General features: G+C 47.0%; 2 protein-coding genes across 3 annotated transcripts; one reads left to right on the top strand and one right to left on the bottom strand.

Moving 5' to 3' along the window:
- The first annotated feature begins 7,955 nt into the window (after positions 1–7,955).
- KDM8 (lysine demethylase 8) lies at positions 7,956–12,216 on the top strand. Of its 2 annotated transcripts, none has more exons than XM_065644599.1 (7): positions 7,956–8,486; positions 8,808–8,959; positions 9,389–9,521; positions 10,380–10,421; positions 11,146–11,295; positions 11,703–11,795; positions 11,894–12,216. In XM_065644599.1, the coding sequence occupies exons 1-7, from the start codon at positions 7,995–7,997 to the stop codon at positions 12,056–12,058; spliced, it is 1,227 nt and encodes a 408-aa protein (XP_065500671.1). In that variant the 5' UTR covers positions 7,956–7,994; the 3' UTR covers positions 12,059–12,216. The 2 variants fall into 2 exon arrangements, with proteins under 2 accessions (XP_065500671.1, XP_065500672.1); XM_065644600.1 differs by having other exon boundaries at positions 7,957–8,264.
- Positions 12,217–12,520: 304 nt separating this feature from the next.
- NSMCE1 (NSE1 homolog, SMC5-SMC6 complex component) lies at positions 12,521–21,876 on the bottom strand. The gene is made up of 7 exons (XM_065644601.1): positions 21,356–21,876; positions 17,387–17,508; positions 16,497–16,574; positions 15,080–15,226; positions 14,060–14,176; positions 13,083–13,203; positions 12,521–12,609 (listed from the first exon to the last, which is right to left on the bottom strand). The coding sequence occupies exons 1-7, from the start codon at positions 21,471–21,473 to the stop codon at positions 12,527–12,529; spliced, it is 786 nt and encodes a 261-aa protein (XP_065500673.1). The 5' UTR covers positions 21,474–21,876; the 3' UTR covers positions 12,521–12,526.
- Positions 21,877–22,164: the final 288 nt, after the last annotated feature.

The raw sequence follows: 22,164 nt of genomic DNA, 5'->3' as shown, positions 1-22,164 counted from the left end.
GTGCATCTCAAAAGGAAGGGCTTTTTCTATGGCACTACATGTGCTCGTCTTTGGCTCAGGCTCATAAGAGCAAGAATCAGCTTTTCTTCAGGAAGAACATGCACCAGGAGATGCAAAGAAAGATGAAGAGTAGGGCAGTGGTAGCTCTACCCACTGCCTGTCACTGGGGGAACAGATGGAAGATGAAGGGCAGCAAAGCCCATACTCCCTGCTTCACGTTCTGATGCAGCGGACAGGACACGTGTGGGGATTCCCCGAGGGCACACGGCATCACACCCACACTGCAGCAAGCTCAGTTGCTCCATCAGTCAGACTGGAAACGCTGGCACTGTCCTGCTTCAACAGGGGACTTTATAGCTCGGGAAGCCAAGCATCTAGTGACAAAGCAGTTGGTCTGCCCAGTGACAGGAACCAAATTCGGCATAATGAGGCTGTGTCTGAAAGGTGTAGTTCCACCTGGGAAAGTCATGGTCCAGCATGTGCTGCCAGTAAGGCTGACTCTGGAAAGCACTTCAGCTTCTTCCCATTACACAAGAGGAAAAAGCTACACCCATCATATCCAAAGCAGCTCTCAGGTGGCAAACTACGGCACATTGCAGAGATCATGTGTTTATAGTCCAATGATGTTTAAATCTTTTTCTACCATCTGCCTCCCAGGGACATCTTTGCATTTTGCTTTTATTTATCACCGAAGTCTATTCTCATTCCAGCCCACACAGGCTGGGGAATAGTGTTTCTTTATTTTTCATTCCAGAGGATTATTACTTATGTTGAACCCATTTGTCCCTAACAGAGATGTAAGATGTAGCTCCCTGGGAATTTAGATGTTATTTAAAGTTCTTTTCCAATATCCAATTTGTCTTTTGTTTATTTAGGGAGCTATTTCAGCAGGAACCTTGCTGTTGAGAGACACTGCGACTTATTTACAGCACTGGTCCTGAAGGCGGCCAGGAGCTGGGGGAGTCAGGTGGGCACCAACACTACGGATTAAAGATGTAATTACAACAGAGAATACAACATTAAATAAAAGCAAAAATAGCAAACAGAAAGAAGGAAAAGAAAACATAAATTGGGAGAAATACACCGGTGCTCAGGACAATCCCAGTGCAGGGACTGGAGGAGGCACTTCCAGCCAGACATCACTTCATTGCAGAGGAACTCTCCCTGCACATCGTGATCGTGCATGTGGCTGCTGGCCAGGCTGGCACATCACCACTCCAGAGCTGCTCCTGTAGCACCCAGGGCAGGAGGGCTCCTGTAGCACCCAGGGCGGGAGGGCTTGCACGGCTGCAGCAGAGCGCGGGGCTGGTGACTCCCAGCAACAGACACTGCAGTCCTGACTCCACCAGTTCTGCTCTGTGCAGACATACTGTGCAGCCCTCAGCGAGCCTCGTCACGCTCTGCTGTCAAAGGTGCTGGGTGACAATGGCACTCCACACTGTCCCACAATGAAGTGATATCCTGCTGGCTGGCTGGAGCTGCTCTGAGCCTGCTGGACAGGAGAATGACTGAACTAAACCTTGCCACCAGGCATTCCTAGGCCCCTCGTAATACAGCTCAGAGCCAAACACGCAGCGAGGAAAGGGACTGGAGTCGGTCGGTACCAGGGGCTGAGCAGCCTCATTCGCATGGAACTTGGGAATAAGGCTCCTTGTCCAGAGAACTGGCCAGGTCCCTGTGCACAGCACCACACTGCCCACCCGACCCTCCCTCTGCAGCAGTCACTTGGCAGCACCAAAAAACTGCATTCCCCTTAACTGCAGGGGCTTCCAAACAAGGATTAAGAAGGTATGTCCATGCCCCAAACACAAAGTAGGTGCTAATCATTCCTGCTGTTGTTGGTTTCCTTTGGTCTCAGTCTCTGATCATTTAATGGGAAGTAGATTATGCAATAATTGAATGTTGGAACCAGCAGACAGCCCCTCAGCAGGGGATACACATTATTTACCCATAAAAAATATTCCAAGGGTTATTACCATGTAAACTGTGATTAATTAAATTCACAGGAGTTATTTCTGAGGCATGTAAATGGGAAGATTCCTGCAGAGGAAAAGCTGGAGCGCTGACTCCATCCTGACAGCAACACAGCCATGGAGTGAGAGGAAGCCCTGAACTCACCCCCACCATGAGCAGCAAAGCGTGCAAAGGAGTGGGAACGGTGGAGACTGGAGTCTACGTGCCAAACTTGGATAGCACAGACATGTACAAGTGGCCACATGAGTTCAAACCTAAAGTCCATTCAGCCCAATATCCTGCTTTTGGCAACAGACTGCTGCTCTTCACTGCAGTGACCCAGAAAGTTCTCTTGCCCAAGGGCTCTAGCCTGCTTGAACTATTGGGTTGCTCACAAACAAAAGGAGGATGCTCCTTCTCAGAATGCGGATGAGAATACACCCATTTCTATTAATTCTCCTCACCATGGCAAGCAGGTCCTCATTTCCAGAGGACAACAGGAGCACGACCTGCCTTTGCAGGATGCCAAGCGCTCCTGCCCTGGCCAGACTCTGCGCTCTGAGCGGAGCTTTGCTGCCACCGGCACCATCGAAGGTGGGAACACAGCTGCTCAGGAAGAGTCAAAACCAAAATTCCACCCTATGTCAAGTGCAACACCTTGGAACCAGTGAGGAGGCAGCAGATCAGCAAGGGTTTCTGCCACCACAGCAAGCGTCCATCCTCAGTCTGCCTGCCTGGACAAACAACAAAACCTGCCCGTGCGCAGCGGGACGGAGCGCAATGCTCAGGAGCAGCCCCTGGCTCCTGCACCCGTGCGCAGCTCCAGGTCTGTGCCACCTCCCGCACGGTGACACCGGCTGTGGACAGGACAGAGATGCTGGGCACCACGGGCAGACCGAGAGGGCTGAGCTCTGTGTTTCTCTCCTGCATTTTCTCACAACCTCCAACATTGTGATAGTGACGCACAACACCAGAGAATATAATTGCTGTAGTGATTACTTACAGCCATTACATTAAGCTTGAAAATGTTCCTTTCAAATTGAACAATGTTTTTTCAAAGTCAACAGCTGGTTCACAGCTTGAAAGCAACAGTTAAGATAAATTAAATAAAAAGGGTAATAAAATCACAGACTAAATTTAATTTCTGAAGCACATGCAAACTCCAGCAAAGCCTTTAAAATATCTTTTAAAAATATACACAGTCAATACAACCAACAATTATACTGTGCTCATTAATAAGAATGTGATGTATGAACACAAATAACTGTGTACACTTCTAAAGCTACTTAAAACAGAGCACAAAAATTCATGCAGCATTTATGGCCCTAGTCTGGGGGATAAATCAAATAGAAGTTTCAAGTGGGATTTGTAAATCTTGGGAGGAAGAACAAAAATGTTTATATACATATACATATATATATTCTTCCTCTTAAGGTAGATAAATACATGTAAAGTGTGATTAATGAAAATGACACATCCCTACCCTCAGGATAAAAAGGTGATCTGGTGTGTACTCAAGATCAGCACGATGCCGGAAGCCTGTATCAGCTCTTGAAATGCACACTGGAGCAACGTGCAAGACTTACATTTCCAGAGTGTACAACTTCATTTAAACACCAAGAGACTCTTCCCTTGCCCGTTCTTGTGTTTGCCATGGGGAGAACACTGCTCACAATCCCAGCAGCCTCCGCTTGGCTAGCGATGAGGTGCCGAAGCTGCAGTCGGCTTGGCTGATGCAGGCGCACACAGACAGGCCCTGGCTCCCTTCCACACTCTGTCAGAAGAGCTTTCCACCGACACCACAGACCGTTCCCAACAGCCCCACCAGCGAGCAAGCTGTCTCTGCCTCCATCCTCCATACTGCTGATATGCTGTTCGGCTTTTACATTCTATGGCACTTGAAAATGGCACAAGAATCAAGAATACATATTCCACCTTTTCTATGACAACTCGGTTTTTTTCCATATCAGAAAGGCTGTTTCTCATCAATGCTCAATAGCAAAAAGAAATATGTCAAATCAGTCTTCCTCATAAATCTCTCCAGTAGGCAGATAGACTTGGTGTCCTGGTTTTACAACATGTGCATGAGACAGGTCTATTGCAACAGATGGGTATATTCTCCAAGTTACACACCATTTTCCTTCCTTCCTTCCTCACTGTTTGCTGTGCAAGCAGCAACAGGGACTACAACAGAAAGAAGAGATTACCCAGCCACTTGCTCTAGAAATCACTGGGACTACCTGTGTAGTAAAAACTGCACTAAGTACACATCCAAAAGAATGAGATGAACATGTAAAAGAGGACGTACCTCATTACTTTTGAGAGGCATCTTTGTGAAGGTGGATTATACCAAATATTTTCCTGTGCTTGGTGCACAAAAAGATTCTGGCAGGCACTCAGAACAAGAGGACGTGTTGGCACGTGTTTATGTGATTCACCTCTCCTGTGTTTATCTCCCAAAAAGGCCAGAAGGTTCATCTTCCTTCTGCAGCCCGAGGAGAGACACAGACATCCACAGAAAGCAATTTATTCCACTTGCCTGCCTGCCCTAAGTATCCCGTCCCCAGCTGGGGTGGATCCCTCTCTCTCAACTCCAGAGAGCCCAGAGAATTGGCTTAGGCTGGGTCCCCAGAGGGATCCGGCCTAGTCTAAAATTAGATCTCCTACCCAGGGTCCAGCTGAGACAGCACAGTACTTACTGCCACCAAGATTTTCTTAGATCTGTTGTACAGAGGTTTTGTTTCTTTTAATGTTGAAGGAGCCATCTGAACATGTTTGCAAACATGGAGATTCAAGTTGATATAAGAAAAAAAAAAAGAAATAACTAAATTTTTAAAATAGTCTGAATTACGTAATTTCCATCCAGCAAAGGTAACTAAGGCTACATATGTAAGCAATACTATGTCTCAGTTGCATCTCAGCACTGAAACATAAGTCCCTGACGGATGTTACGTAATGTTTTTGGAAAAATAAGCATTTTCCAGCAGTGGGTGTGCTGTTATAGCCCGCTCCAGCAAGAACACTGTGTGTCCTACACACGCTGCAATGAAATGCATTCCAAAGTGCCATGCAAAATGTCACCTTATCTCGCTTGAAGTTATTCCATCTAGTAATATCAGAGAAATTATGACAATATGTTGTTCTACATGAAAGTACATGACAGCACTATTTGTGAGACCTGGCAGCTGCCACTCTTGGCAGAGCAGATGGCAGTGATAAAACCACAACGCAGGGAACAGGTTGATAAAGACATATCCGTCATTACGCTTTTGCTGTACAATTACACTCAGCTCCAAGACACAATCAAAATGCACGGCTGTGTCACTCTCGAGCAGGAAGACCTTGCTAATCTGAGGAAAATAACTCTTGTATAACAATTAATTCTGTACGTATTATTAATCAGAATCATTCATCTCCTGTTCACAGTAGATGAAAAAGCAGCCAGGAAAGACATCCAAAGTCTTTAAAGTCTTACGTGTTCATGCTTTTGTTCTTGCAGAGGGAAAGACAACCATTCATCCCCTGTAACAGAAAATCAAAGTCAGCATGATAACAAACACTCTCACGGCAATCAGCAATTTACACTGCCGTCTAAGGAGCAGAGGACACATTACCCCCCATTTTCATAGCCCTAAAACTGGCTATACTATTACATTTAAATCTTGTGTGGTTTACTGTGCAAGCCTACATTACATCCCGATACAATTTCAAAAAAATTAGTCAGTTTAGGAAAAAAGCAATTTTCATTTAGGAAACAAGTAATCTAAAAAACAGCAGAGGTACTGAGAAATCAGGCCCCCGCCCGTGGTAACCCCAGAGCGCCAGGCTGCCAACAGGAACACGAGCTCCCGAGGAGCTGGGCGGCAGCCTGGGGTCCCGAGGAGCTGGGAAGTCCCGGGTGCTGCCCAGGAAACCACCTGGTTAAGGACACACCTCACAGCCGCACCAGCAAGGGCCCAGTCCCAGCAGGGCTTGGGACAGGGGGTCCCACAGGGGGCTGGGACAGGGGGTCCCGCAGCTGTTTCCTCGCAGCCGATCCCTTTCTGCCCGGGTATGGGAGCAGTGACAGATGGCAGCCCCAGAGCCGCGCCATGCTTTCAGCTCTAACAAAAACCCCAAACTCAACCTGACACTATTTTGCCCATCAGCAGTGCAAGTAATTTACAGGTCTCTGCTTGGGTTTATGTGTGTGGGGCAGCTGCTTAGTTTTTATTACTTCTGGCCTTGGCTCCCACACTCCTTCACAGATCAAATAACTGCTTACCCTATCCGCTAACTCCAACAGCTGCTTATTACTCACCAGGCTCCTGCTACACTCGCCTGGGGAAGCATCATAAATAAATGAGTACAAGCAAGCAGATGCTGTCATTTAAAAAGTTGATCCACCAATTAGAAATGTCCTATGTAGGACTCAAGTGGTGAACCACTGAGCATGTGTCTTGGTGACATTTTAATAAAATTAAAAAAAAAAAATCATCACACGACTTTGTTCATTAATTCAAATTAGCAAATGAGGAAAGAGCATTATAAAAGAGAATGTTACTACAAATAAAGCATTAGATTCCCAACAGGGCAAACACCTGCTCTTTCCAATGAAGACAAAGGCAAGATAAGATACAGAACTTTTTTTTTGATATTGGGTGTAACTAATCACCTTTCCCCCAGTGGCAGACAAGGTAACATCAAGTAACTGTGGGTCCTGGAATCTATGACTGTAAACAGAAGAGAGAAATACAGATGGTTTATCAGACTTTATTATCTCTCTTAATTGAGTGACTGTTTGAGTGTTTTTAAATAGGTAATTTCTTCCTGAATGTCAGTGCTGGGAGAAAGTGAGCTGCCTGGAGCATATTTTTAAAATACAAAGAATACAAAAGAAAGAGAACAAAAAGTGCTTTGCAGACTACACTGCAGAAAGCAGCAGGGAAAGTTCTGAACACATCATCTCTGGGGCATTAAGGCCATGATGAGCTTTATCAGCTCCACTGTATGTGAAGAACCAACTGGGGTTTGATTTTACGTTCTGGGTATTCAGGGAGGTTCAGTGTTTCTCTTTGAGCGTATGCTGGAGGACACACAAGGTCCCAGACAGGCTTTCTTTCCAATATTTAAGATCAACATTGATTACAGTATCTTCCCATCTTCAAGGAGTCATCTAGTTTTCAATATTACAGCTGTCTCATTTTTGGAAAAGACAGATTTCCACAGTGAAAACGGCTGTCCTCCTCATACCACCTCTGCATGGTTAATACGTAAACTACAGTAGAAAAAACTACATTGGATTTAAACGTTTCCCTTCAATGCAAACAGCTGCACCAATCATACAATTGCTAAATTCCAGGTCAAGACCCCAAATGACACTATCTAGACCGAGTTTTGGTGACATTACACGGCTCATGGAGGCCTGGGCTTCACGGAGCATTTAACCCAGCAAAACCAGCAATGTCACCCAGAGGAACGGCTGCGCCCCCCCCACCGCCTGACCCCTCCCGCCCCTTCGCTGCGTCTGTAACAGCATGAACCGCTGCGTGACGAACTTGGGGTGAGACCGACCTAACCCGAACTAACCTGCGAAAACTAACCCGGGCACCGGCTGCGGCAGCCGAGACACTCGATCATGAACCTGCGTTCTGAGAAACGCCGCGGGGAGCAGCGCGGAGGCTGCAGCTGCCGCCGGATCGGCTGCCGGCAGCAACCGGGGACGTGCGAGCATGTGCGTGAAGTACCGACACGGCCCCGCCGCTGCGCCGGGCACCGGAGACCCCGCGGGACCCGCCTCCCGCTCAGTACGCGACGCCAAGGCCGGTTCCCCAGCCGCCGGGGCGGAGCTGCCCGAGCAGGCCCGGCCCCGAGCAGGCCCGGCCCCGAGCAGGCGCGGCCCCGAGCAGGCGCGGCCCCGAGCAGGCCCGGCCCCGAGCAGGCCCGGCCCCGAGCAGGCGCGGCCCCGAGCAGGCCCGGCCCCGAGCAGGCCCGGCCCCGAGCAGGCGCGGCCCCGAGCAGGCCCGGCCCCGAGCAGGCGCGGCCTGGCCGCCCGCGCTGCCATGGCGGCGCCCGGCGGGGCGGGGGAAGCGGCCGCAGGCCCGGCGCTCTGGGCAGAGGTGCGGGCGCTGCTGCCCGGCTGTGAGGAGGAGCTGACCTTGGCGCTGAGCGGCGAGGTGGAGGACTGCGTGCTGCCGCTGCTGCGGCGGGCCCGCGGGCTGCTCTACAGCGCGGGCCGGCCCTGCGGGGAGGCGGCGGCGGCGCTGCGACGCCTGGGCGACGTCCTGCGCGACTACTCGTGGGAGAAGCTGAACGCGGGGCCGTGGCGCGAGGTCCGCAAGGCCTGGCGGCAGGTGTACGCCTACGGCTGCCTGTTCGGGGCGCTGGCCGAGGTGGCCGCGGGCCGCCCGCTGCCGCGCGCCGTGCGCCTGTGCGACCTGGGGCTGCTGCTGGGCGCGGCCGTGCTGGACGACGCGCTCGCGCGCCTGGTGCGCGTGCTGCAGCCGCACCTGCCCCGCGCGGAGCGGCGCGAGCCCGCCGCGGGCAGCGCTGAGGTACGGGCGCGCGACCCCCCGGCGCGCGCTGCCCCCCGCGCCCTCGCGACCCCGCCCGCGCCCCCTGGTGGTCCCGCCCTCTCAGCGCCCCGCGCGCCGCCCGGGTCCTGCGACCCCGCCCCGGGGACCCCGCGCGGCCCGTCCCTGGGCCTCGAGCTGCCCGGCCCCCCGCCCCGGGTTCCCCGTCCCTGGGCCTCGAGCTGCCCGGCCCCCCGCCCCGGGCGCCCCGCCCCGGGCCGCTCCGGCCTCGCGGGACAGGCCGGTCCGGCGGGGCGGCCGCGGAGGCCTGGGCAGCAGCTGCTGACCGAGGGGTCTGTTCAGGGCGCCCACGCTGACCCGGCGCCGGGCCCTGTTGAGCTTCCACGCCTTCGCTGCCCGTCGCTGGAGCATTTCAGAGACAACTATCTAATTCCACAGAAACCTGTGGTCTTAGAGGGGATTATTGACCACTGGCCGTGTATGAAGAAGTGGAGGTGAGAAGTAAGAGTTTGTTCCCTGTCCTAGTTAAGGCCAACGATCCTCTTCTGCAGAGTTGATCTGGCATTAATGATAAAAAGATACAACATTTTTACTTAGCAAACGTGGCAGCAGGCAGCAGAAACGTTAGTGATCCTTAGGCAAGAGAGACTAACTACTTAAATCTCCTGAGCTCCTAAGGAAATAGTTAACTGAGGTACACAAGGTTTTTAAACAAAAAAGACAGCTATGGCATAATATACGCGCAGACTTGACTGCTCCTTTCCTTGGTGCTTGCATCCTTCTAATTCTGTCTCTGGTTGGTTGGTTTTAGAGAGAGCAGAAACTTGTGATGGTAGTTTTAGATTCATTTTGATTGGTTGCCTTACATTCAAAATTAGTAATAAGAGCAGTATAAAAGGGTAATGGAATTGTCTTTATTTCAGCGTGGACTATTTTTGTCAAGTCGCAGGGTGCCGCACAGTTCCTGTGGAATTGGGTGGCCGATACACAGATGAGGAGTGGTCTCAGAAGCTCATGACTGTTAGTGACTTCATCGACCGCTATATTGTGAACAAGGTCTGTTACTCATTTTGTTTCATTTCCGAATACAGCAGTGTGTTACTGGTACAGAATTTCTGCTTAGGACAAACGTGCTTAGAGGTGATGTCAAGGGAGGGAGTATGCTATAAGCACAACTCTGAATTCAAAGGTTTGATGTATTTTCAAGATCTGAAGCTACAAATAGTTATTGCAGCCGTAGCTAAGTTTCATTTTTATATATAATCAAATGTACAGCAGCTGGAGCAGCAAAAGCCTGAATGGTGGAGTCTAATAATAAGGGATCCTTAGCCAGCGGTTTTATTCCTCTCCGTTATTAAACTGCTTAGTGAGGTCTGGGATCAAGCTCCAAATTCACATGCCACCAGGTAAAAAAATTTAAAGTTGATGAGCAGTTGAATGTCCTCTTGCTTTCGCAGCCAAGCACCTGAAGCCCTTGTTTCTGTCCCTGGTGTTGAGGCAGGAGGGACCGTGTGCCGCTGCATGCTGGTCTGTGGTGCAGCCTGGAGCGGAACGTTGAGACACTTGAGGAGTGACGGAACAGTCGTGTCCCCGCGGGTCCGGCTGTGACCGTGCAGGGCCTTGTCACAGGATCCACACCAGAACTGTCCACACGCCCAGGGTTATAGCGAGGCTTCTTCCAGTAACTCGAGCTAGAGAACTGGTTGATTGTGGGGCTATATCGACACTCTCACAGTTTCAGTGTAGCTGTAAGTGCCTATTTCAGAAGGCCCCTTACACTAGTCAGCTGTTGAAACAATTCTAGTACTCTGAAACAGGACATTGGAAATGGATGTTACCTGTAAGTAAATTAACTGAGAAGTCTTACCCTGTATGTCACTGTGCATTTGTTTTCTTTCTCTGCTGTAATTTCAGAACAGTCTAGGATACCTCGCCCAGCACCAGCTTTTTGATCAGGTAAAACACTGGTTTTGTCTTTCTGCAGTCAAGTGTTCTTTATGTAGCATGAGGCACCTCAGGATGTCAGCTCTACATGGAAGGGCATGCAGGGAATTCACACTATTTCATAGGTTTCTGTTTCCACAATTTGAAGAGCAAAGGGAGGGGGTTGTTCCATTTGACTGAATGGAGAGAAACAAAACCCGTTTAGAGTTGAAGAAATTCAGTCTTTGTGCTGTTTTGCTACGATGTAGCATATGCTTACAGGGATATCACCTGGAAAGCAGCATTTCCCCGAAGAATATGTAAGTCAGGGAAGAGACTGGGACAAGAAACAGCCTTCAGTGGTGGTATGTTCACCCTGTTCTGGAATGTCATTCCAGTTACCAGAGATTAGGCTGGTGGGAGACATACAAAGGAATCTCACGGAGAAGCAAGCTTGGTGTGTAAAAGATCAGCTGCTCCTTTTCCATGAACAGCAAACCTTATTCTTGGGGGTTTCTCTGGTTTCTACTAAAGCACAGGGTCTCTGAAGCAGGAGACCCTTGCTTTCTCCCACCTCCCCTTCAAACAGAATCTGCTTGTGAGGACATTTCCTGCAGTTCAGCTACTTCTCTCCTGCCTTGGCTGGCCAAGCAGGTCGTTTGTTTTGTGCTAAGCCTTGTTCATCTGTCCTATGAATTGCATACCTTTGGCAAGTCAGAACGTACCCTTTTTAATGTTTATTTCTTTACGGGAATAGATCCCAGAGCTGAGAGAGGACATCAGTATCCCTGACTACTGCTGCCTGGGGGAAGGGGAAGAAGACGACATCACCATCAATGCTTGGTTTGGTCCAGAGGGCACGATCTCTCCTCTTCATCAGGATCCCCAGCAGAATTTTTTAGCCCAGGTCTGTACTCCGCTTACTCTACACATGCCATAAATGCTATAACCAGAAAAAATGCTTATGGTGTGTAAGTGTTAGAGACGAGGGTAGCAGACAACTTGATGAACAAGGATAGAGAATATGCAAATAGTATTTTGCTATTTTGCATTTGTCACTCCTGCAACTTAATGCTCAAAGGCATTTCCTGGTATTTCACATTCTCATTTGCTCCAAGGGAACAGGTACTTGAATTCCAATAGTCTGATCTGTTTTAACTTTTTCCTATAGCAGTGTCTGTTTATTACTAGCAAAGACAATGATGTTTCTTGTAATCAGAATATATTTTACTGTTAAATGCCAGCTGTGACCCCCAGTTTCCAGTAATGCGCAGGTTGATGACAGATGGAAAATATTTCTTGTAATATATACAGGTATTTGGAAGAAAGTATATCCGTCTATATTCACCACAAGACTCAGAAAACCTGTATCCACATGAAAGCCAAATTCTTCACAACACTAGTCAGGTAAATAGTCACCCAAAATTGTGATATCAGTTATGTTGCTTTATCAAATCATATTTGAGTAAAGACATTCTACTGATGATTGTTTTGGTTTTTTATAGGTTGATGTGGAAGATCCTGACTTAGTTAAGTTTCCCAATTTCAGAAAGGCTGCATTTCAATCCTGTATTCTGATGCCTGGACAGGTTCTGTTTATTCCAGTTAAATATTGGCACTATGTACGATCGCTTGACATCAGCTTCTCTGTCAGTTTCTGGTGGTCATAGCTCTGAAGCACACACAAAGTCTGTTAGCATTGTAGTAGGTATTAAAAATCAGAAGAAGTACCACCTGGCATCTTCTCACAAGAGAATTCTTTTTAAGCAGGAGGCTGTCCTTCCCTATGCAGCGGTTAGAGGTGGATTAAAAAACGAAACCAAAAAACCACCACTCTTGCTTCAGCACGGTGAAAGACTTCTGTCTAAAGCAGGGACAAAACCCAAGCAGCAGTGCCAGCTGAACGTGTTCAGACTCCAGCCAGCCCAAGAATATGGGGAACTACATATACAAAACAGCCTCCCAGAAAGCTGTGCAGGCATGACTGTGAAGAATTGGAAGGTCAATCATAGTTCTATTGTAAGATTCTTAAAACTTCAGGAAATAATAAGTACACTGAACAATGCACTGTTACTAATGAATACAATACAGTCTAGCTATTCTGCAAGAGTGGGGAATGTCACTGGGAGTAAGTTTTCCTAGCATCGTCTAGTGCTGAGAACAAAGCTCTTCTCTGCTCTCCCTGCTTTCGATGGTGACTGGGAGTCTATCCGACTCATACCTGCAAAGCAAACAAAAGGAAAGTTAATGAATGACATACCAAAAAAAAAGGATTATATTGTATAACCTCCAGATTTTTAAAATGCTTTATATATTCCTGTGTTCCTGTTCAGAATGTCCAATTTCCCTGGCTAAATAGAGGAATTCCAAAGAGATTGTGCTCTTAGGAGTTCAGTATTTCCAGAAGTTGTGTCATGTTTTGTGTCTATCCCCTACCTGCCCTCCCAACCTCCGCACTTTAATGTTGTCAGAAACAACGTGCACGTGATCTGCGAGTGACCATGAGGCAAAATCCTCGCGCTTTCAGGGCTCAGTGTTGCCCATGTATGGTTTACTGTCTGAAATACACAACTGAAGTCAGAAATAACTGATATTCAACTACATTCATAAAAAATATAGGCAGCGCCACTGGATATCAGAGTCTGTTCTCTAGTTTTATCACACTCAGTTTATTGAAAATGGGTTGCATCATACCTGGAATGTCACAAGACCAGCAGTCATTGCAGTGCGGACAGCGTGGGTCAGTCTGAGCTCTGAAGCACTTCCTGACACAAGGTAAATGCATTCGAATTCCACAGGAGTCACATACTTGGCTCTGAAATCAGAAGTGTTGATTAAAAAAATATATTTTTCTACCCTGTCCTTCAGTTTAACCTAAAACTGTTAAAAAGGGCAGCAAGATATGCAGTGCTTTATTCCGAAGGATGGTTCACAAAGTACGGTTGGTGGATACTCAAATGTCAAACCTGGTAAATTATAAAAGATTATATTTTCCTGGAAACTAGGAAATAGCTATTTCCCTATATGAACAAAATTTAACTTGAAAGACAACCCTGAGCTATTTGGGTGCAATAAAGGAGCCCAGGTGGGATGCAGAAAGTCACATTGAAGCATGTTGAGAAGATGCAGGGTCAAGGAGCAAGAGAATGCAGTCGCTTGGAACAGGAGTTCAGGCTGGAACCACTTATGTGAGACTACACTGCTAACTTACAGCTGTCAAAATAACAGTGCTTTAGCACGCTACATATCCATAGATCATTCTGAAGTCAAGACACAAGCAATTCCTGAACCAAAAGATGGGTTTTGTCACATGAAAACTGCTGTTTGTCCAAACAAGACAGCTAATGCGTAATTGTTCTACCCATTTAAGGAGAAGGGTTCACCCGCAGCCTGCTGCCTTGGGACAGCATGATGGCACACTAACGTGCCTCATTGCCCGAGTTCGCTGTCTCCACATTTACACTTGGAGATACTGCTCCAAGACAAGTTTTATTCCAAAGACAGAAGATAAAATACCTACACTGAAAAAAAAGGGATTTTCTTTGTATACATGGGCACCATTACCAGATCACACAACCAGAATTTTTCAGTGCCAGCCTAATATCACAAACTGCAACTATGCCCACCTGAGTGCATTGACAGACACCTGCTGAGGTAATAGAACACGTTACCTGGATGGCAAGGCTGTGACAGATGTAGCACTTCCTTGCCATGTCTTGGTAGTTGCTGAGAATGTATTGTTCCATCTCAATTATGCAGCGAGTATGCAGAGTATATTCTCCATTTCTCTGAGGAAATAAGTGGCGAGACAAGGAACTTCTCTTAATTCCTTTTACCTTTTTTGACTTTTCTAACCACCTGCTAGTAGGCATTTGACATCCGCTTTTCTCTGCCATTGTGAAACTAACACGCTGACACTGATATAATGCAAAGCCAAAAGATCTCACACCTGTAACAGAGATCTAGTCCCTGAAAGGCACAGATGAGCAAGCATGCTCCCTGTAACAACGGCACATGGTTTTGAGACGCTCCATTTGCACATAAGTGGAAGTTCTATTGGCTTTCAGCAAAATCTAGGCATTTGCTGTGTGAAGTATCTCTGAAAATACCTGCTAAATCACTCTAACGTGAGTAAACGTGTGGCAGCAGGTTGGAGATCTATGATTGATGAATCCAGGAGAAAACAGACTGAGGTCTCACTTGTCTTGGCAAGTAACTGCCATGTCCAGGTGGTAAACTGATCTCAGTTTCTCCCTGATGAGGGAGATCTAACAATGTGCACAGTGGCCCATGCAGCTGGTACAGGAGTTTTTAACATGTTTGGCCTCACCACTTTTCATGATACTGTAAATGTAACTCCCAGCACAATCTCCCTGAAGAGCGTGCCCAGCTCCGGTTTGCCAGCTGCTGTGGACACAGGACGTCTGTACGACACGGTGCAGGGCTCTACACACAGCTCGAGCACAAGAAACAAATCATGTTGTCCCGTACAGACCCACCCAAGGACTCTGTCCTTGCACATGTATTACCTTTTCTGCCAAAATCACTGGAGCAGCAATAAGCACAGGCCCCACAAAACCTTTTTTGCCATCATTCATTAAAGAGCAGCTCCAGTTTCAGCCATCACATCCATATGGAAATAATAGCTGGACCCATCAAAATATGAACACTTGAAAAGACACAGCAGTTACCTCAGAGAGCCACTTATCCTCCACAAAAACTTTCAACACTTGTTCCGCTTCTTTTTTCTTCATTTTCTTTGTCTTAAGTTGGTCAGCCAAGTTTAAAATATCTGTAGAAGAGGCAAAGCCATCTTCTGACGAAATTATTAGGTCCATCTACGGAAAGAAACATTTTCAACGATTAAAACATGCAATTAGATAGACACGCCTTATAGTAACTTGCAGCTTTTTTTAGCATCCATACATATGAGATACACTACAGTATATGGCACCAGAACTGTAAAACAAAGGTCAAGAGATGGAACGACCACTATCGACAATCACAGTTTTAATCTTTGCCAAGAAAACATTTCCACAAATAGAACTGCAGAGTCTGCCTAAATGAAGCTGCATTTGGGGACCCCTGAGCACACTTCGGGGGGACAGTTCTGTTTATCTGCTCTTTCTCAAGGTTCTTTTGAGGAAAACTCTCTCACTGCTGAAGTTGGTGTGCTGTGGAGTCATTAGTGCTGCTGAACCTACCTGGCACTTGAAGGTTGTAGCAGTATCACCGATTTTCAGGTAATCTCTCATTGGAAACATTCCTGCTGCTCATCACAGCAGAGCAGCAAGCAGAGCTTTTGTGCCACGGCAATGACACGGCTGGGTTGGTGCTTCACCAGGGACGGGGAGGCAGGGACACCTCTGGGTACTGTCCGTGTCCATCAGCTGCAGCTGCCACAGAACAGTCCATACACCTCTCCAGTTCATACGGAAAACTTCATTTTAATGAGCGTGAAAAAAAAAAAGTCTAATGGCTGGAGAATGAGCTCCTCACAGTTCAGGACACTATGAGGACAATTCACTGAAACATGCAGGATGCACAGCTATGATCACAACTTGCATCAGTGGTTGTTGAGAAGAAATCAGACATCAAATGTTCTGGGACCTCAGCCCAATAGTTCTATTTGGGACTTTAAAAAATTCACAAATATATGTTTTCTTGTTTAAAAAGCAGAATTCTGACAAGTTTATTAAACATAGAATTGTCTACGCAATAACAATGGACAAATGTTTCTATTCAAATCAGCAAATTGAATTTGTATGTTATTAACATTAAAATCTACTGTCTTCTACTAGAATACTGAAGCCAGTGAAAAATTCAACAATCACAACTAAAAATCCTGAACAAAGGTGTTGGTTTACCTAAAAGATGTCAAGTCACCAACTCCCAGGAGCGCTGCGCTATTGCTGATTCACTGATAACTGACTTTCAACAGGGAATCATGACTTGCATGTAATTACTTGCATCTTTGATTTGAGATAAACTTGGGTAAGATGGCAACTAATTCCTGAACCACATCTCCATTCACATCCATTTCCATTCAGTTTACGATGGTACCTTCGCAAATAATGTGATTTACTAATTAAGAACTGACATACTTACTGTTTTTCTGAACAATTCTAATTCATTTTCTGTATAGTCAGAAGCCATTTTCGTTATTTCCGTTTCTGCCAAATTCACCTACAAAAAAATAAAAAAACTGAAATCAAAGTATCTTTGTATTTCTACACCATAAATCGTAAAAGATCCTTGGCGTAAAGAATATGCCATCTCACGATCAGCAGAACACCACTTCTTTCAGTGGCACGGAAGCTGTTCCTGAAGATGGCACGTGGGTCCATCCTTTACACCCCGACCTCCCAGCCACACTTCTGCACAGCTGCTCCTGAACAACCCAGCCCCTCAGAACTAACACACTTCTGAACGGCACAGCTGACGTATTACAGCAGGGCACGGTCTGGATAAGAGCAGTACCTATGTTATAAAGCACATTCGTGTTTCACTGTGAAAAACACTAACTGATATTTCGTATTATTGCGCATGCTACTGCTATATATTATTAGCTCAACTTAACTGGCAAAATGTCCCAGAAAGGTTAAAAGCAGCAGCTCATGTCAGAATACGTCCTGTATGGTCTTTTGAAATTTCTGTCTAACCCCTCTCTGACAGAGCATCTAGGGGAACTTTTTATAGGCCATTCTTTAGCAACCCTTTTATGCTAGGTTAATTTTTGAGTAAAAGAAAAACTAGCGTTGGAGGGCTCCCTGTGTTTTCTAGTTTAAAAATTCACCTTGAAAGAGAAAGCCTCCTGTGAAAAATACACCTCACTTTGGCACTGAAGCAAGGTTTATGCTCAATAACTGAGGCGCTGCTGTAGGTCCCATCTCCAGGCAGCGCGGCTGTCGCGGTTTGTCCTCCCGCTTCCCTGCTCACAAGCAGCTGCCCCGCGCAGCGGGACGGCCCCGCGCAGACCCTGCACGTCACGTACTCACCAACGCGTAGTGTGCCCTCCCGTCACCCTCCGACAGCCCCTTCCGGATCTGCATGAACAAAGGCTGCAGGTGGCTGTTAATAGTACTGACGAAATCATCCAGTTTATCATGCGCATAGTAGACTGAAAATAAATAAGAAAAAGCACATACACCAGAAAACCAAATTACGACACACCAGGCAGATCTTTTTATGTTTTGTCTGCTGAGATTGTTTTCCTAGGCACAAAAGTTAAAAGTCAGTGAGGCAGCATTAGAAAGAGCGCTCGTTAGCTGTTACCCTAGGGCACTGCTTGGGAGCATTTTCTTTAGAGGAAATAGGAAACAGCAAACAGTAAATAAATAGAACACAAATATTTTGGGGGTTTGTGGGGTTTTGTTTTGTTGGTTTGGTTAGTTGGGGTCTGTTTGCTTGTTTTCCTAAATTTAAACAAACTCTAAATTCTGTGGGTAAGCAGACAGAAACGCACCGTGAGAACAGCAGGGTCCCTGCGGAGCAGGTGACAGGATCCAAGAGCACTCCGAGCCCACCGGGGCTCCCAGAGCCGGCAAGGGCAACGCGATGCAGAGCGCTGGAGAAAGCGCAGCCCTCCCGCAGAGCCTCCATCCCCAACCCCGCGCGCTGCCCCAGCGCCCTCCCACAGCACGGCAGAGAAACCACCGGAGAGCATCGACCGGCTGTTCACAACGGCACGCACTGCAGAACTGTGCGGTCCCACCGCGCGCACCCCTCTGATCCTCCTCAGCCCTCGTCTGCCCGTGCTCTGCGATTCGCTTCACTGTCTGCACAAAAACACCCAGTCTGAGGAGCCAAGAGCTGTGTTTGCTTTTTCTAGTTTTGCCACGTTTGAGGCACTACAAAGCAAAATGTCAAAACGCGTACAGTGGATTTTTATGTTGTTTTGCAATGCAAACACTTCTCTGGTAACATAAAACACAGACTTCAAACAGATGGTTATCTGCAAATTCCACCACAGATAAGAAGAATTCCCCTAAGCTCTCACTGAACTTTGCAGACAAGACACAACCATAACGAGCACTCTGGGTCACACACGGGAGCAGCTGCTGGGGCTTCTCCTAGAATCCTAAACACTAGAAGACATACAAAACACATAAAGCAAAAATGCTTGTCTATCCTATGAATCCTTGTTTCTCATATATAATTTATTTAGTGGGTCTTTCAATGGGCAAGCACAAAATATATTATGCTTAAGAAACTGGTATGTCTATAGACCAAAGTCAACACTGTTATTTTCTTCCAAGTTCAGCTACCAAGCCCGTTCAATAAAATACAAAACACAGACAAAAGCCAGTCAGATCCAATCCATGTTAATGAATGGTTAATCAACACACTCCTTCTGTACATCCAAATAGGCAGGAAAAGGGTAGTTTTCTCTCATTCTTCCATTTTCTAAACATCCTTCCGTATATGGACTGTATCAGCCATTTTTCTAATGAACTTCACTTGAACTTAATATACGATTACATTTTGTAATTATTTCATAAACATTACCTAATATAGTCCTTCAGTAAATACAGCCATTGTTTTGAAAGGCAACTTGACTTCATCCCTTCAAATTATCCTTAGGTTCATCAAAAATATACCAGAAGAAAATACATCTATGTTTTCTGTTAACCTTCTGGCCTTGAAGAATGTAGCACAGAAAACATCTGTGAATGACCACGTCTTTGGAAAATGAAATGCTGGTCACGAAAATGCCTAATATTGTTTTATTTAAGTACTCGTCAAGTTAAGATGTGCTGCATCCAGGAAAAAACAGATAAGCTTGGAACTCCATCAAGGGCTAGAGAGCACATGAATCTCAATATATGACTTGACTTCATTTGACGCAGCTTTTCTACCCTTTCGTATTCAAGGAAACCAATGTCACAGATAGGAGATAGCCTTGGCACGTAATGCCAACAACCAGCAGGAGAAAGGAATTAATTCATATAAGCTAGTTTTAGTAACACTGATTGTATTTGAAAATTATTGTTCAGATTGCACTAAGCATTATTAAGATGTGTTTGAAGAAACTACATCAAAATCAGAACTTAAAGTAGAAACAGCACAGTCAGGCTGTTTCCTCATAAAAATGCTGCTGCCATGATCCATGAACGGTGACCCTGCTGACTTTGCCCCTAATAAGGGCAGGTTTGTAAAATCGCTGGTTCCTTTGTTCATTTTAAAAAATGGGGGAGAATTGTTCCATTCGGTGAGTTGAGTTCAACATCTTTTTCTCCCAACATGACAAAAAGCTTTCCTAGGAAGAGCATTTAACAAAACTGCAACAGCTACAACTCCCACACTGTGTCTGTGTGATTTCACAAACTTTTCCACTGCACAGCAACTGTCACTATGCAGAAAAAGTAACAAGCACCTGGTTGGCAGCAGTTGCAATGGAGCCATTTTCTTCTAAATCCTTCTACTAAATAAACCTCCCTATTGAACAGTAACCATCAGCTCTTCCTGCAGTGCAGCTCACTGATCCTGCAAACTGAAAACACGATCTGGCCCTACAGTGGGGTTTTTCGTTAAAAGGTTCTTTGTTCTTAACACACAATCGTGGCCATGCTATTAGCTTAGGCCATCTCTAGCATTTATGATAAATTCCTTTACAAATCACAGGGGCTTGGTTCTCACAAATACAGAGTAAACCTGTAGAAAGCAACATTATTTTCCACACTTTGATTTTTTTCAGTCAAAAATTTGGGCAGGTGCTGAAATAAACTCTTTTGTCTCAGGAAAGTTTGAAAACTTGAGAGTCTGTTTGACTCCTTTTAACCAAGGAAAACACATCACGCGGAAGGGACTCGGCTCCCGGCAGCAGAGCAGGACGGGGCTCGCGGTGGCGCGGAGCAGGGACCACGGTGGCTGAGCAAAGCGCCGTCAGCACGGCGATGCCACCGCCAGCCACCGGTGACCGCCCAGCGCGGCTCCCACGGTTACTGGTCCAGCTCTCAACAGACAGAGATCCCAAACTGACCAGACCCTCCGGTAACTGTTCAGAACATTTTCATTTCAAAGTCGTGCGTGCTAGAGAACCAGAAAATAGCCTGAGACATATATTCTGTGCGTATTAGATCTCAGAATGTGTAATTTAATCACTTCCTGGAGTTATCTGCCTTTCAATAGTAATGGTTTAAAAGCACTAATTTGGACAGTATTTAGGTATTTCCTATTAAACGGCACTTTTTGTTCTTATACATTCCTTGTCCTTTTCAATTTTGTTCACAAATAAGGAAAAGATGAAAATAGAGGTATTTCATTCTTTCACTATTTTCTGGGAACCAGCAACCAACACATCTAATGCCTACTGATTAATTAGTGCTAAATGCATTAGTCATCACAGATTTTTCTTTGTGCTGACCACTTTTTCAAAATCAGTGAAGATGAAACACAGATCTCTGAAAACAATCCTTATTGAGTTGATTACACATTTCTCTGTACTATTTAAATTTGAACATGAACTTCAAACGGATTTGATAGCAAAGAACCAAATTTTTGTTACATGCAGAATAAAATTCAGCTTGGTATTGCATACATTAAAACTAACCAGCTGACCATGTCATCGGTCAGATGTGACAGATTTCCTCAAGACAGATAACAGCACGCACTTCATATTATATTCCAAAGGAAATCTTTCCAAATATATATGAAGGAAAACATTCTAAAAATTTCAGCACTATCGGTGTCAAAAATATCTTTTCCAATATATAACCTATAAAGAACATCTTTGCTAAAATAAAAAGTGCTCTGTAGGAGTCTGATCTGATTAAAACTCAGTTTCCTCACTGCTGTGTTATTTTATATTTTAGGAAAGAGAGAGAAAACGCATCATTGAAGTTTTTTAAACTTTTTCTTAGATGGTATATGCGTTTTAGAAATCTAATTGTTTGTAAGCTGCACCAGGAAAAAAAAAAAAAAAAGTCCTTCCATCTCTCTACTTTTGCTCCGAAGGAGAGACGCACCTTTATGGATCTCACAGCAGCGCCTGTGTAATTTCCTCGCCTCGGATCCTTCCATTATTCCATGAGACATCAGGACCTGCAGGAGCCGCCGGTGAGCGTCCGTCATCGGAGCTGCCATCGCCGTCCGCAGCGGGCCCCGGCCGCGGCGAGCGGCCGAGCTGGAACCAACGCACACGGGCGCGCAAATCGCAGCTTCACAGCCCAAGCACGCACGGGGTTTCAATTACGCTCTCCAGCATTGAACCAGGGCAGAAAAGCCGATCTCCGGGGCCGTTCTCAGGACACGCTAAGTCCAAGGCTCCAGGGGGCACATCAAGCCCAACCGATTTCAGCTCCCGACCGCCCCCCCGCGGGCGGAAAAGCCGCTGCGCGCTGCCAGCGGCCCCGCCCGCCGCGGCCGCCAACCGCCAACCGCGACACGGCAGGAGCTTCCAGGCTGCCGCGCCCCCGCGCAACGGCCGAACCCCGCACCGGGCGGAGAGCGGCGGGCTCCGGGGTCCGCTCCCGCTCCGGGCCCCGCTCCCGCTCCCAGCCCCGCTCCCGCTCCCGGCCCCGCTCCCGCTCCGAGCCCCGCTCCCGCTCCCGGCCCCGCTCCCGCTCCGAGCCCCGCTCCCGGCCCCGCTCCCGCTCCCCGGGCCGCCCCACCCGCCCCACCCACCGCCCTCCGGGGGCCGCGCTCGGCAGCTCGGCGATCGCTAGCGCCGCCTGGTATCGACGCGCTCAGCAGCGCCCGCCCCGGCCCCAGGCTGCTGCGGGGCGGTTAAGCCCCGCCCCCCGCGCGCCGTCCCGAGGGGCGGGGCCGCCTCCCG

The sequence above is a fragment of the Caloenas nicobarica genome, chromosome 14 (assembly GCF_036013445.1).
Source record: "Caloenas nicobarica isolate bCalNic1 chromosome 14, bCalNic1.hap1, whole genome shotgun sequence".
NCBI classification, from domain to species: domain Eukaryota; kingdom Metazoa; phylum Chordata; class Aves; order Columbiformes; family Columbidae; genus Caloenas; species Caloenas nicobarica.
This window is presented reverse-complemented; position numbering and strand designations above follow the sequence as displayed.